At 38.9% G+C, this 15982-nt stretch overlaps 1 protein-coding gene across 1 annotated transcript; it reads left to right on the plus strand.

The window, feature by feature from the left end:
- Nucleotides 1-8964: 8964 nt before the first annotated feature.
- LOC140961000 (uncharacterized) lies at nucleotides 8965-12219 on the plus strand. The gene is made up of 4 exons (XM_073419325.1): nucleotides 8965-9865; nucleotides 10382-10546; nucleotides 11831-11919; nucleotides 11992-12219. The coding sequence occupies exons 1-4, from the start codon at nucleotides 8965-8967 to the stop codon at nucleotides 12217-12219; spliced, it is 1383 nt and encodes a 460-aa protein (XP_073275426.1).
- Nucleotides 12220-15982: the final 3763 nt, after the last annotated feature.

Here is a 15982-nt window from a genome sequence, read left to right on the forward strand (position 1 = left end):
TGCTCAATAGAGGGGCTTATCCACAAGAATAGGTCTTGAATTACACATAGGCCTTCTCTAAAGGATCGGGACTATTAGAGAGTAATGGTTGGCATTGGGTCGTCGATCTCTTTCTGCCTACGGGCTTCTTCATTAACCTAAACAAGACTTCAATGTCCTTGCGGTGAATAGCATGACTTGTTGGGACTGGAGTACTGTTAGTAATAATTGACCGGTTCAACCCCTAATCAGCGCCGGTAAGAGACTGAGGGCGAGTCTCTTGTGCCACTTTCCCCTATCGGGTCTACATCCACCAGAATCTCAATGATATTGGATATTTCTTGCTACGCCCCTTGTTTGGGTAAGCTTCAATGATGCAAACATGGGTGGTCAAGCTCCCAGGAAAGCATGGGATCTTTTAGAGTTGCCGGAGGGACCAATCACGAGAGGACGACTAAAGAAATTCAAAGAGGCACTACAAAGAGTAATGAGCCAAAGAGAAGGACTTACAAGCGAGGTGCAGAGTACGGAAGGCTTCGTGATGCATGGGAGTACGTGTGGGGGCCAAAGGAACATTATTCAAACATTTTTTGAATGACCAAGGCTACACGGACCCGAGCACGGACCTGTACACGGGGTCCGTGTCCCTTACGCTCGAGCATGAGAAATCCAGAGCCTACACGGACACAAGAACGGACCTGTACACGGGGTCCGTGTCCACTACATTCGAGATGGAGAATTACATAGCCTACACGGACCCCACTCCGGACCTGTACACGGGGTCCGTGTCCTTTACGATTTGGTGACATTTTATTCTTTATTTAGAGTTTTAATTTGTTTGGTAACTAGATTTGATATCTTTGGGGGATAACTAAACAAATTATGGACGAATTTTGACATAATTCAAATCATTATTGATATTTTTATCAAAGTTTTAGAGTTTTTTTCTCTGAAAATATTCAAAGCCCTGCTTTGTTTTTCAAATCAAACTTATCAAAGTTTTTAACTTTGTGGCGTTTGTCGATCGTTCTTGTGCGGATTGTCATAGGCTTATTTTTTGAAGGTTACTTCGAGTGTTCGATTGTTTCATTGTGATTATTTGTTGCTAAACTTATTATAGTTTAGAGGTGAAAATTACGCACACACTTGTTTCAAAAGATCGGGATAACAAATCGATCCTTGTTCGTTATTGAATCAAGGGCGCGATTCCAAATAAATCGTGTTTGCTTTTCATTCGTACGAGGATTCATATCATTTGGTATCATAGCTTAGGTTCATTGAATTCAAGTAAGTTATCTTGTTCTTAAATTTTCAGATCTGTGTTATCTCTTCGTTCGTTTCCAGATCTGTTTTGGTTAATCGTTTTTCGTCTTTTCGTGAATCTTTGATTTTCGAGTAGTACTCAGCCAAAAAAAAAATTAAAAAAAATGGAGGCGTTTTTTGGGCATTTTAGTAGGATGATGAGGGCCGAATTGGAGCCTTACATGAGAGGTTGGATAAACTTGAGGTTAGTACTAGAGGTAGTAAATCTAAGCCTAAAGATGTGGGTAAAGGAGGAGAAGAGGAGAGTCCAAATGAGAATAGGGGTAGGAATGGAAGAGGTAGAGGATTTGGGAAAGAAAGAAGAGAAGCTGTACGTGGTAGATATGTTGGAAATAAGGAGGATGGTAATATGAGTAGTATTAAGATAAAAATTCCTTCGTTCCATGGAAAATCTGACCACGAGGCATACTTAGAGTGGGAAAAAAGGGTAGAGTTTGTGTTTGAATGTCACCACTACTCTGAACAAAAGAAGGTTAGGTTGGCAGTGGTGGAATTTCTGGACTATGCTCTCATTTGGTGGGATCACAACTAGTGACCACTAGGAGGAGGTATAATGAGAGACCCATTGAAACTTGAGATGAGATGAAGAGGGTTATGAGAAAGAGGTTTGTGCCCAATCACTACTATAGGGAGATGTTTAAGAGGCTACAAACTTAGAGGCAAGGGGTAAAGAGTGTTGATGACTACTATAAGGAGATGGAAGTAGTCATGATTAGGGCAAATATAGAGGAGGATAGTGAGGCGACGATGGCTCGTTTTCTTTGTGGTTTGAACAAGGAAATTCAAGATAAAGTGGAGCTTCGGCACTACTTGGATCTAGACGAGATGGTGCAAATGGCCATAAAAGTGGAGCAACAACTCAAGAGGGGAGAAGTTGGCCACACCAATCAAATTGGGGGTTCATCATCTTCGTGGCGAGCTAATGTGGTGAAACATGAGGAGAATAAGGTGATGACCAAGCCCAAGATTGAGACCAAACAAGTGGCGCCTAAACAAGGAGTGCAAGATAAATCTGAAACTCCTCTTAATCGATCTCGAGATGTTAAATGTTTTAGGTGTCAAGGGTTAGGTCATATTTCTAGTGAATGTCCTAAGAAAAGGGTAATGATTTTAAATGACTGTGGTTAGTATGAATCTCATAGTGAGGGTGATGAGGATGAGATGCCTGCGTTAGAGGATCCTGACGAGGATATGAGGCGGTAGTAGGTGAAGCACTAGTGACTAGGCGAATCATGAGTGCCTAAGTCAAGGAAGAGGAGACCAACCAAAGAGAGAACTTGTTCCATACTAGGTGTTTTGTAGATCAAAAGTTTGCAATCTAATCATAGATGGGGGGAGTTGTACTAATGTGGCTAGTGTTGAAATGGTTGAGAAATTAGGTTTACCTACATCAAAGCATCCTCAACCATATAGGCTTCAATGGTTGAATGATTGTGCGGAAGTGAAGGTTACAAAACAAGTGCTAGTGCCTTTTTCTATTGGGAAGTATGTGGGTGAGGTCTTGTGTGATGTGGTACCCATGCATGCTTGTCATATCTTGTTGGGTAGGCCGTGGGAATATGATATGCGGGTGACACATGATGGGTTCAAGAATAGGTACTCATTTGTATTGAAGAAGGAAACCATTGTATGACTTCCTTTGTCCACAAAACAAGTGTTGGAGGACCCCATTTGAAAAAAAAGAAGAGAGATGAGGCCGAAAAAAAGAGTGAACTAAAAAGTGAGATAGCCTTTGAGAACAAAAATGAAATGGCTGAAAAAAAGTGATAAAAATAGTGAGATAGCCATACAAAAGAAAAATGAGGAGAAAGAATATGAGATGCTCATATGATGAGTATCATGAAACTCATATTTGGAATACTGTATATTCTAAACAGTTCCTAGTCGATTCAGTCGCCGCTAAGAAGGATATAGTCTGCTCGAGTTTGAGCTTAGTATCTGCGATGTGAGTACCATTTTTCATTGGTAGGGGACATTGTGATGTCCGGGCATGCAGATAGGTGCTCCTGGTAGAGTGCACTGAACAACCCTCCATGTAGGACTTTCTAAGTGGTTCTCACTTATCGAGTGGAAACGTCCTAGTTTATGGTTGTACACCATTAGTCCTTATGACCCGAGACAACATTGAGACTCTATGTACTAGCTTTGCACTTTGACTTGTTTACCAACTCTCATGGGGTCATCAGGTGGCAAGGTTGGGTGTTTTGTCGAAACTATAGGATTCGACGCATTGTAGTCGTGGATTCACCGCTTACCTTCGGGTATGGATATCCTCTGTGATTTCATGTATATGTAGTTTGAAATCTCTGATCAGAGTATGGTGCTAATTATGAAAGGGGTTTCATATATTACACCATCGATGCAACTACGACATGACACATAGTATCGATTCATTGACAACTCTCGATTTACCAATGGTTGTCTAATCGGTCGGGATATATGAGTTGAAGGGACCGTATTGTACGCTAATCATAATAGAATGGTTCTTGCAGGCACTATCATTTGATACCTAGGGAATCATGTAAGCGATGCTGTTAGGCTTTTAACATGATTGATTCGGTACTATCAGACCTGAGTTCTGACTTTCTTATTATCAATGAGTTGATAAGTAAGAATGGAGCAATTGGGGTATGCTCATATAAGGACATGTTTAGTCCCGAATCACATGGAGATGTGAACCCACTGCTAGTTATATCAATGAACCATTGAGGGCCACACAAGTACTAGCTTTCTAGATCTCGTTGAGAAGTAAAATAATTCAATGTGTTGAACGGCTTATAAAGGAGTTTATAAGCCTAAATAAAATAGAAGTATGACTTCTGTGAGGAGAATGTAACTTTTAATTTGAGGAAGTGTTTCTAAATTAAAAGTTGGCCAAATAAATAATGTATTTGAAAATTGTGATTTTCAAAAAATTATGAACTAAATTAAATTAATTCAAGTGTTGAATTAATTACACTAGTGGACCTAATAGAGTCCAAATAATTAAATTAATTCAAGTGTTGAATTAATTAAATTACATTAGGTCTTGTAGAGCCCAATTGGAAATATTTATTTAACTAGTGGGCTTGAGTAAATTCAAGTAATATTTAATTGGGCTCAAATATGTTTGAGACATTTAAATAAAAGTCTATGGTTTTTGTAATTGTTACAAGCCCAAATAGATATGCATGGGGAGGTGAAGAGTTGGGAGACAACTTTTTCAATATTCAATGCTTGACATGCTAAAAGTGCCTTTAGCTTTTTGCACAACCAAAACAACTCATCCTTCTCTCCACTCCTCAAGCCTTGGCCAAAATTTCATCCTCATTTTACTCTCCAATTTGTTCTTCAATTGTTAAAGATTCCCTACATTTCGCAAAGAAAAATCCTCTTATTTTTCTAGTGCAAAATAAGATAGGTTCTAGCTTGTTGGTGGTGGGCTTAATTTTTAGCAAGGAGTGCTCAAAAGAAGCTTGTAGATTGTGTCTACCATTCAAGAGCTTATTTGTATATCAACTAAGTTGGAGCCATCATCAATCTTAAGAGATTGATAGGTAATTTCTTTAAAACACCCTATATATGATATTTTGATGTGTTTTCGTATTTGCTACACATTATAGGCTTGAGGTGTTTGATTTTCTTACTACAAAAATTATTTCGAAACTTACGTTGCGCATTCGAGCACCTTAATCGATCCTCTTTCAAGTGGTATCATTAGCTATGGTTACTATTTTGTGTAGCATATACATGATATTATATTGAGGTCGATTTCCGAAACGGGCAGCAACTTGCTGCCCAAGAACGGCCCCAAATCGGCCTTGATTTTATTGTAACAAATCATCTCATGCGGTTAGAAATCATCTCATTTCGGGTAGCCCCGAAACAGGCAGCAAGGGCAGCCCCGAAAAGACCCTCTTTAAAATAAAAAAAAATTTGTGTTGGTCGGAATCCGGCGACGGCGATGACGAATATGGTTTCCAAAAGTGTTTTGGATTATCAATGTAATGCCCGATATTTTTATTCTGTTAATATGATATTATTGATTACGAATTGATGTGATTATCGAAAGACCAATCGGAGGCACGATTCGAGATAGCATGTGATATGTGATGTGTGAGGACAGAACACCTGGCGCATATGCGCGACACGAGGCGCGCATATGCGCGAGGCAGGCAAAGAACCTCGCACATATGCACGAGCTGGTGGGCTTAACTTATGCCGAGACAGTAGGTCTCGCGCATATGCGCGAGAAGAGGGCGTGCATATGCGCGAGCTGAAAAAATGTTATGCGACAAGACAGTAGGTCTGCGCATATGCGCTGATGATGGTCGCGCACATGCGCGAGATGTGCAGCACAAAGAAAAGAGACACGTAGCTTTGCCATGCAATTTAAATGGTAAATCCTTCTTTCCATCGACATTCCAGCCAAAAAGCGAGAGAAACCTCTTCAGAAATCCCCAATCTTCATGAAGTCTTAGAAATTTAATTGTACACGATCCGGTTATCAGAGTTTTGATCCGAACATATTTCCGTACTCCTCTCGTCAAAGGCTTCAAAAAGGACGTAAATTTTATTATGTTCTAGCATGGTTCGAAATTTATGTATCGAGGGAATTATGATTTGATCTAGATTATGTGTTCTCGCGATATTGGTAATCGTAGAATTGAAACTGGATTGAAGAACAGACACCATATGACATTTCGATATTAGACTGTGTTTATCGATTGATTATGAGTTGTTGGAATTTATATCTGTTGAAGATTGTACCGTTATGCCGTCAACAGTTATCTAGATTGAATATTGGTCAGATTCAGTATTGCTTTGAGTTCTTTGTTGATATTGGGGTTCTTTAGTATTATTCCAGATTGGTATTGGAAGCTTCAGAACCGATAGAAGAACGAGCAGAACTATAACAAGAAATGTATAAATCAATGTTGAACCGGGAGAATATAACTCGAGTTAGATCTGACTTGAGTTTCCTTAAATCATATACTTTATTTTATATCATTGATGTTTGCAATTCATGAGATTGATATGCTTAGTATATTGAGTTATAGCAAAGCATGTATTGAGTCATGGGCGGAGGTGCCAACTCAATGGCAGAGGTGCCAAGTCTTGGGTGGATATGCCAAGACACTGGAGGTTGGTTTATATCGATGTTGCGTAGGAGGGGATATGCTTCTATTGAGGAGATTCGGTATATTGTGCCAATGTGCAGGAACCAGGATCCCTAGAGTAGAGAAGAGTCGAGTCTGAGATGTTGAGTCACGAGTTTATTTACAGTTTTATATCGATTCATGTTGTCAGATTAGATACATGTTATTGATAGTTGTTTCATGCTTTTATATCGGTTTATATGATTGCTTGTATACATTGTTTATACTAGGAATATTATCCTCACCGGAGTTATCCGGCTGTTGTTGTGTTTGTATGTGTGCTTAACAACAGGTGGGACAGGATCAGGGTCGAGAAGAGGATGAGCGATTACAAATTAGTGTGGATGTAATATCCCGACCATTTTGTCATGTTTTAGTTATGGCGTTATTTATGATTTATGGTGATAAGATATGGTTTTAAATAGTTTTATGGTTATGGTGGGAATGATTATTGGTTATGGTTATGGATGTTGTGATGGTTATAGATATGTTTATTGGAATGGTTAAAATATGGTCATTGTTTATGGTTATTGTTTTAATATTATGTTCATATTTGGTGATGATTATGGAAATGAATGGGTAGAATAGAAATTCGATCTTGAGCCAAACAGGAAATGGAAGTGCAGAACAGTAAGAATAATGTGGAAGTAGTTGCGGTTTTTAGTATAATGTTTTGTATATTGATCCAATTGATGTGAAGCCACTTTCATTGGAAAGATAAGATATAAGGCTATAACTTTCATGTTTTGAGTTTGGTTTAAATCATTAGGGAAGACGAGCCAAAAGTGGCCCGAAATGTGTCATGTGCATCGTTGCTCCTGTATTGACACATGTTGGGATATTGAGCATAACGTTTTACTCATACCTGTAAATGATCTGAAATTTGGAGAGGTTCAAGAAAAGCCATAGAGCTACAACTTTCTAGTTTACTAGTTTTTCTAATTATGAAGGGAAGAGGCGTTTCGGAAGCGATCTTTGATGGAGCCGTGGGCAGAATGCTGCTGTGGAGTTCAGGGGGCAGCGCCAGCGCCGCGGCGCTCCCAGCAACGTAGAGAAGGCTCCGCAGCGCCAATTAAATGGCGCCGCAGCACTAGGCATGCGAGATTGTTTTTTTAAAACACGTTTTTAAGGGATTGAAGGCTTATAACATGATTCTAGAGGCTTTTACTTCATTCTAACCTTCTCTCTTTTCCTTATAATCGATTCATGCCATTTTCTCTCTAGTTTTCTCTCCTTCAATCTCTACTCCAAGTGCAAGGATTTTAGTTGTATTCTTAGTGGTTTCTACCTATTCCTCCAAGTTACAAGGTAAGGGTTCTATTATTTTGAAGTTTAGAAGGGTTTGGATTGTTGAAGGGTTAAGTTGAATGGATGAATTTCTTTGGGTAATGTTGATGATTGTTGGTTATTCTTGTGTTGATGTTTGTAGGAATCATTCAAGTTTATCATAGCCACCATATTGTTTGATTGGTTGTAAGTAGAAGCTTTCTTTTCAAATGCTCACATGATTTTTATATGTATCAAGCCATGTTATTGTTAATCAGCTCCTTCCATTGGTATATAATTGATATGTATATTGTTATATGTTCATTGTTCAAGCATTTCCATTGAATTCATTGATCAAGGAGCTAATACACCATTGTGCCTACCAAGTGTTTGTATAATTGCCTCAATGAAATTTCCTATGATCAAAGCCAAGGAATGATAGTTATTACATGCATGTCATTGGCCAATCACATGATTATGAGTATCTCTCACAGTTTTGATATATTTATATATCAAAGAGATACTATCCACAGGTCACAGGTCACAGAACTATCATTTCCTTTCCTTTAATTCATGCCATGAAATACCATCCATATTGCTTTGTTACCTATCTTTCATTGAAGATGGTATTATTCATTGTTCATTGCTATTGATTTATTGTCCATTGCCATTGCTTCATTGTCTATTGCCATTGCTATATCCATATTTCAAACCAATCTCATGTATATGTACTTGTTATGTATAGCTTTCTGCTTACTGAGTTTTATCTCATTCCAGTTAATGTCATGTGATGCAGGTGACAAAAAGGATTGAAGCGGATCGTCCAAGGGGAAGAAGTCATATAAAAGCCAATGGGAAAGACTTTTGATCATGTCACTTTTATTTTATTTTGGGTGAACATGAGAAGTTTAAATATTGTCATATTTTGTAAAATAAGTTATGGGGTAAAGCTTATGTTAGTTGGTGGATTTCTTTTGGTAAAATGTTTTGTTTACATATTATTTTGTTCTTTCCCTTTTTATTTCAAATGCTTCCGCGCATGTTTTTCTTTTAAATTTAAAAGCATGAGAAGGGGGTTGTTTCAATTGGTATCAGAGCGAAAGTTCTTCGGACCATATATGACTTCTTCTACCTAGGACAGTCCGGTATGTTTTCGATCCTGCATCTATTGATTTTAACATTGAGAATTGTTTATATTTCATTGCCATTGATGTATGTTTTCTTCCTATCTATGTTAAAGTGAGCATATGTGTAGGATATGCCTCCCAAGAGAAAGAATATCGAAGGGGATGTTAGGACCCCTCCCACTGATAAGACTGCAAAGGTGGTAGATGAATTCAGTAAGTTGTTGAAAGAACAAGCTGAAGTCCATGGCGAACAAATTCAACAATTATTGAGCATGCAAACTACGACTCATGGGCGTGGCCAAGGAAGAGGTCAAGGCAGAACGGAAAGTTCTGAAGATGGTGCATATGATCGTTTCAGACGTATAAACCCTCCGGAGTTTATTGGTGGTCCTGATCCACTAATTGCTCTAGAATGGATCAAGTCTGTGGAGGCCATCTTCAATTATCTGAAGTTCAATTATCAAGACAAGGTTAGTTGTGCAGTTTTTATGTTGGTCAAAGCAGCACGTATTTGGTGGGAAGCGACCAAGGTTACAGTGAATGTTCGTGAATTGAAGTGGGATTCATTCAAAGAGCTTTTCTACACCAAATATTTTTCTCAAGAGGTTAAAGCGAAGAAGGTGAAAGAATTTCTCGAGTTGCGACAAGCTGCCATGACTGTCGATGAGTATACTCTCAAATTTGAAGAAGGTTGTGTCTTTGTGCCTTTTATTGCCGAGAACGATAAAGATAAAGGAGAGCACTTTCTTCGCGGCTTGAGACCTGAGATTCGGCGAGCTGTTCACATGGCTAAAGTGGTTGCTTATCAAGATATTGTTGAGAGGGCACTGCTAGCTGAACTTGATGAGCAAGTGATTGAAAAGGAAAGACAGTTGAGAAGACAAACCTTTCAGGCTAGGAGTCAAGGTGCATGTCCTTCTGGTCGAGGCGGGTTCAAAGGGAAAGGCAAGTTGGAGCAACGTAATAAGCCTTCATTGCCTTCATCAGATACGGAGCGACCGTTGTGTCCCAAGTGTGGAAAGCCACACAAGGGTGAGTGTTTGGTTGGTAGTGGACGATGTTTTAGATGCAAGGAGATGGGGCACACGGCACTGAAATGTCCTCTCTTATCAGGCAAAGGACAAGTCCAAGGAAGAATTTTTGCTATGACGAAGGAAAGTGTTAATCCTGATTCTTCTGTGATATCAGGTAATATTTTAATCTGCGGCAAAGAAGCAATTACATTGATTGACACTGGTGCAACCCATTCTTTTATATCTGAAGTATTTATGCATTCCATATCTGTTAAATCTACTGTTATGCCATTCCACTTCAATATTGTGCTGCCCTCGGGGGATGAAATTTGTCCCACTAATATTATCAAGGCATGTTCTGTACAAGTGGGTAATAGATTAATGTTTGCTGATTTTATTGTTATTCCGATGGTTGCATTTGATGTTATTTTGGGGATGGATTGGTTATCTGCTTATCGTGCGGTAATTGATTGTGTGGGCAAGACGTTGAAGTTTTTAGTCGATGACCATGATAGTGATGTGTTCGTTGGTCTAGGCTTTTCGATTGGTATTCCCATTATTTCTTGCCTTCAAGCTAATAAGTTGTTGCACAAAGGTTGTATGGGTTTTCTAGCTTCAGTGGTTGATGTGCGAAAGGAAAGTAATTTGCAATTACAAGATATTGATGTGGTTCAAGATTATCCTGACGTATTTGCTGATGGTGTGCCTGGATTACCACCTGATCGAGAGGTGGAGTTTGTTATTGATTTAATTCCAGGTACAGCTCCAATTTCCAAGGCTCCATACAGAATGGCTCCTACTGAAATGAAAGAATTGAAGACTCAATTGCAGGAGCTATTACATAAAGGTTTTATCCGACCTAGTTCCTCACCGTGGGGAGCTCCAGTGTTGTTTGTAAAGAAGAAGGATGGATCACTGCGATTATGTATTGACTACCGAGAACTCAATAAGGTAACAGTGAAGAACAAATATCCTTTGCCACGTATTGATGATCTCTTTGATCAATTGCAAGGAGCAGCAATATTCTCAAAGATCGACCTTCGGTCCGGTTACCATCAATTAAAGGTGAAAAAGGAGGACATACCAAAGACTGCATTTAGAACGAGGTATGGTCATTATGAATTTCTGGTGATGTCATTTGGATTAACCAATGCTCCTTCAGTTTTTATGGATTTGATGAATCGTGTCTTTAAGCCGTATTTGGATACTTTTGTCATTGTTTTTATTGATGAAATCTTGATCTACTCAAAGACACGAGAACTTCATTGTGAGCATTTGAGGATTGTGTTGCAGCAGTTGAGGGATAAGCAATTGTATGCCAAGTTAAAGAAATGTGAGTTCTAGTTGGAGCAGGTGGCATTTTTGGGCGATATTGTTTCAAAAGAAGGAATTTCGGTGGATCCTTCAAAGATTGAATCGATCAAGCAATGGTCTATTCCAAAGACAGTTTCAGAGGTACGGAGTTTTCTTGGTTTGGCAGGGTATTACCGACGGTTCATAGCTGACTTTTCAAAGATAGCTTTGCCATTGACAAGTTTGACACGGAAAGCTACCAAGTTCGAATGGACCATTGAGTGCCAACAAGCATTTCAAACATTGAAAGATAAGTTAACCTCTGCCCCTGTTTTAGTACTTCCTTGTGGTACTGAAGATTTTGTTATATATACAGATGCTTCTAAGCAGGGGCTAGGTGCCGTATTGATGCAGCGGGGGAAAGTAATAGCATATGCTTCTCGTCAGTTGAAGGACTACGAGAAGAATTATCCCACTCACGATTTGGAGTTAGCTGCTGTGGTTTTTGCTTTGAAGATTTGGCGGCACTATCTTTATGGTGAGAAATGTGAAATATTTACGGATCACAAAAGTTTGAGTTATTTGTTTTCGCAAAAGGAATTGAATATGCGGCAGCGGAGATGGTTGGAACTGGTAAAAGATTATGGTTGCACCATTAGCTATCATCCTGGTAAAGCTAATGTGGTTGCAGATGCTTTGAGCCGCAAATCGAGTTCATTATTGGGTTCCATGATTTCTAAATCTTTGTTGCTTGAATTGCAAAGAAATGAGATCAATTTGGTATCTTCAGGTACAGTTGCTAGATTGTCTGCTCTAGTTCTTCACTCAACTTTATTTGATCGAATTTTGAAGGAACAACAGCGGGATGCTCAGTTATTAGAATTGAAAAGGAAGAGTGATTTGACAGGACTTTCTGAGTTTGGGTTGAACCGTGATGGTTTATTGATCTTTCGAGGTAGGATATGTGTTCCTATGGGTGATGGAATTCGACGAGACGTACTAACTGAAGCTCATACAGCGCCCTATTCTGTACATCCTGGTAGTACCAAGATGTACCAAGATCTTCGACGTCTCTATTGATGGTCAGGTATGAAGAAAGATATAATGTTATTTGTTTCTGAATGTCTAACTTGTCAGCAGGTTAAGATTGAGCACCAAAGACCGGCGGGGTTGTTGAAATCTTTGGCAATACCGCAATGGAAATGGGAGCACATAACCATGGATTTCGTTGTTGGGTTGCCAAGGACTCAGAAAGGCTTCAATTCGATTTGGGTGATCGTGGATCGTTTAACCAAATCATCGTATTTTCTTCCTGTCAAGACGACTTATTCTATGAACCAATATGCTGGGCGTATATTCAGGAGATTGTGAGACTTCATGGAATACCGGTGTCAATAGTTTCTGATCGTGATCCAAGGTTTACATCAGAGTTTTGGAAAAGTTCGCATCGAGCCTTGGGAACGAAATTGACTTTCAGTACCGCATACCATCCTCTAGCGACGGTCAATCAGAAAGGGTAATCCAAATTTTGGAGGATATGCTAAGGGCTTGTACGATTGATTTCCCGGGAAGTTGGGATTCTAAGCTGCCTTTGGTAGAGTTCACGTATAATAACAGTTTCCAGTCTTCTATCTGCATGGCACCTTATGAAGCTTTATATGGAAGGAAGTGCCGATCTCCTCTTTATTGGGAATAGGTAGGTGAAAGAAAGATGTTGGGCCTGGAGTTGGTTCAACAAACAGCAGATGTTGTGGCATTGATCCAAGAGCGAATGAAGACCGCTCAGTCCAGACAGAAGAGTTATGCCGATGTTCGACGACGGCCTTTGACTTTCGAGGTTGGTGATCATGTGTTTAGTAAAATAGCTCCTCTCAAGGGAGTTATGCGATTTGGTAAGAAAGGTAAACTAAGTCCTCGATTCATTGGACCTTTTGAAATTCTTGATAAAATTGGAGACCGAGCCTATCGTCTTGCATTGCCACCGGACTTGGATCGAGTTCACAACGTATTTCATGTTTCAATGTTACGTAAGAACCTTTCTAATCCATCTCATGTTCTTCGGTACGGATCATTGGATCTTTTGCCTAACCTTAGCTACGAGGAAATGCCGGTGCGAATTTTGGATAGTAAAGTTAAAGTGTTGAGAAACAAAGAAATTGGCCTTGTCAAAGTCCTTTGGAGAAATCAAGTGATTGAAGAGGCCACGTGGGAACCGGAAGAGGAGATGAAACATCGTTATCCAACTTTATTCGACGGTAAGCAAATTTCGGGGACGAAATTTTTATAAGGAGGGGAGATTGTAATATCCCGACCTTTTTGTCATGTTTTAGTTATGGCGTTATTTATGATTTATGGTGATAAGATATGGTTTTAAATATTTTTATGGTTATGGTGGGAATGATTATTGGTTATGGTTATGGATGTTGTGATGGTTATAGATATGTTTATTGGAATGGTTAAATTATGGTCATTGTTTATGGTTATTGTTTTAATATTATGTTCATAGTTGGTGATGATTATGGGAATGAATGGGTAGAATAGAAAGTCAATCTTGAGCCAAACAGGAAATGGAAGTGCAGAACAGTAAGAATAATGTGGCAGTAGTTGCAGTTTTTAGTATAATGTTTTGTATATTGATCCAATTGATGTGAGGCCACTTTCATTGGAAAGATAAGATATAAGGCTATAACTTTCATGTTTTGAGTTTGGTTTAAATCATTAGGGAAGACGAGCCAAAAGTGGCCCGAAATGTGTCATGTGCATCGTTGCTCCTGTATTGACACATGTTGGGATATTGAGCATAACGTTTTACTCATACCTGTAAATGATCTGAAATTTGGAGAGGTTCAAGAAAAGCCATAGAGCTACAACTTTTTAGTTTACCACGTTTCCTAATTACGAAGGGAAGAGGCGTTTCGGAAGCGATCTTTGATGGAGCCGTGCGCAGAACGCTGCTGTGGAGTGCAGGGGGCAGCGCCAGTGCCGCGGCGCTCCCAGCGACGTAGAGAAAGCGCCGCAGCGCCAATTAAGTGGCGCCGCGGCGCTTGGAATGCGAGATTGTTTTTTTAAAACACGTTTTAAAGGGATTGAAGGTTTATAACATGATTCTAGAGGCTTCTACTTCATTCTAACCTTCTCTCTTTTCCTTATAATCGATTCATGCCATTTTCTCTCTAGTTTTCTCTCCTTCAATCTCTACTCCAAGAGCAAGGATTTTAGTTGTATTCTTAGTGGTTTCTACCTATTCCTCCAAGTTGCAAGGTTAGGGTTCTATTATTTTGGAGTTTATAAGGGTTTGGATGGTTGAAGGGTTAAGTTGAATGGATGAATTTCTTAGGGTAATGTTGATGATTGTTGGTTATTCTTGTGTTGATGTTTGTAGGAATCATTCAAGTTTATCATAGCCACCATATTGTTGGATTAGTTGTAAGTAGAAGCTTTCTTTTCAAAATGCTCACATGATTTTTATATGTATCAAGCCATGTTATTGTTAATCAGCTCCTTCCATTGGTATATAATTGATATGTATATAGTTATATGTTCATTGTTCAAGCATTTCCATTGAATTCATTGATCAAGGAGCTAATACACCATTGTGCCTACCAATTGTTTGTATAATTGCCTCAATGAAATTTCCTATGATCAAAGCCAAGGAATTATAGTTATTACATGCATGTCATTGGCCAATCACATGATTATGAGTATCTCTCACAGTTTTGATATATTTATATATCAAAGAGATACTATCCACAGGTCACAGGTCACAGAACTATCATTTCATTTCCTTTAATTTATGCCATGAAATACCATCCATATTGCTTTGTTACCTATCTTTCATTGAAGATGGTATTATTCATTGTTCATTGCTATTGATTTATTGTCCATTGCCATTGCTTCATTGTCTATTGCCATTGCTATATCCATATTTCTAACCAATCTCATGTATATGTACTTGTTATGTATAGCTTTCTGCTTACTGAGTTTTATCTCATTCCAGTTAATGTCATGTGATGCAGGTGACAAAAAGGATTGAAGCGGATCGTCCAAGGGGAAGAAGTCATATAAAAGCCAATGGGAAAGACTTTTGATCATGTCACTTTTATTTTATTTTGGGTGAACATGAGAAGTTTAAATATTGTCATATTTTGTAAAATGAATTATGGGGTAAAGCTTATGTTAGTTTGTGGATTTCTTTTGGTAAAATGTTTTGTTTACATATTATTTGTTCTTTCCCTTTTTAATTCAAATGCTTCCGCGCATGTTTTTCTTTTAAATTTAAAAGCATGAGAAGGGGGTTGTTTCAATTGGTATCAGAGCGAAATTTCTTCGGACCATATATGACTTCTTCTACCTAGGACAATCCGGTATGTTTTCGATCCTGCATCTATTGATTTTAACATTGAGTATTGATTTCATTTCATTACCATTGATGTATTCGTTCTCCATATCTATTGTTAAAGTGAGCATAGGTGTAGGATATGCCTCCCAAGAGAAAGAATATCGAAGGGGATGATAGGGCCCCTCCCACTGATAAGACTGCAAAGGTGGTAGATGAATTCAGTAAGTTGTTGAAAGAACAAGCTAAAGTCCATGGCGAACAAATTCAACAATTATTGAGCATGCAAACTACGACTCAGGGGCGTGGCCAAGAAAGAGGTCAAGGCAGAACGGAAAGTTCTGAAGATGGTGCATATGATCGTTTCAGACGTATGAACCCTCCGGAGTTTATTGGTGGTCCTGATCCACTAATTGCTCTAGAATGGATCAAGTCTTTGGAGGCCATCTTCGATTATCTGAAGTTCAATGATCAAGACAAGGTTAGTTGTGCAGTTTTTATGTTGGT

This window comes from Primulina huaijiensis, chromosome 16 (assembly GCF_012295235.1).
Source record: "Primulina huaijiensis isolate GDHJ02 chromosome 16, ASM1229523v2, whole genome shotgun sequence".
NCBI classification, from domain to species: domain Eukaryota; kingdom Viridiplantae; phylum Streptophyta; class Magnoliopsida; order Lamiales; family Gesneriaceae; genus Primulina; species Primulina huaijiensis.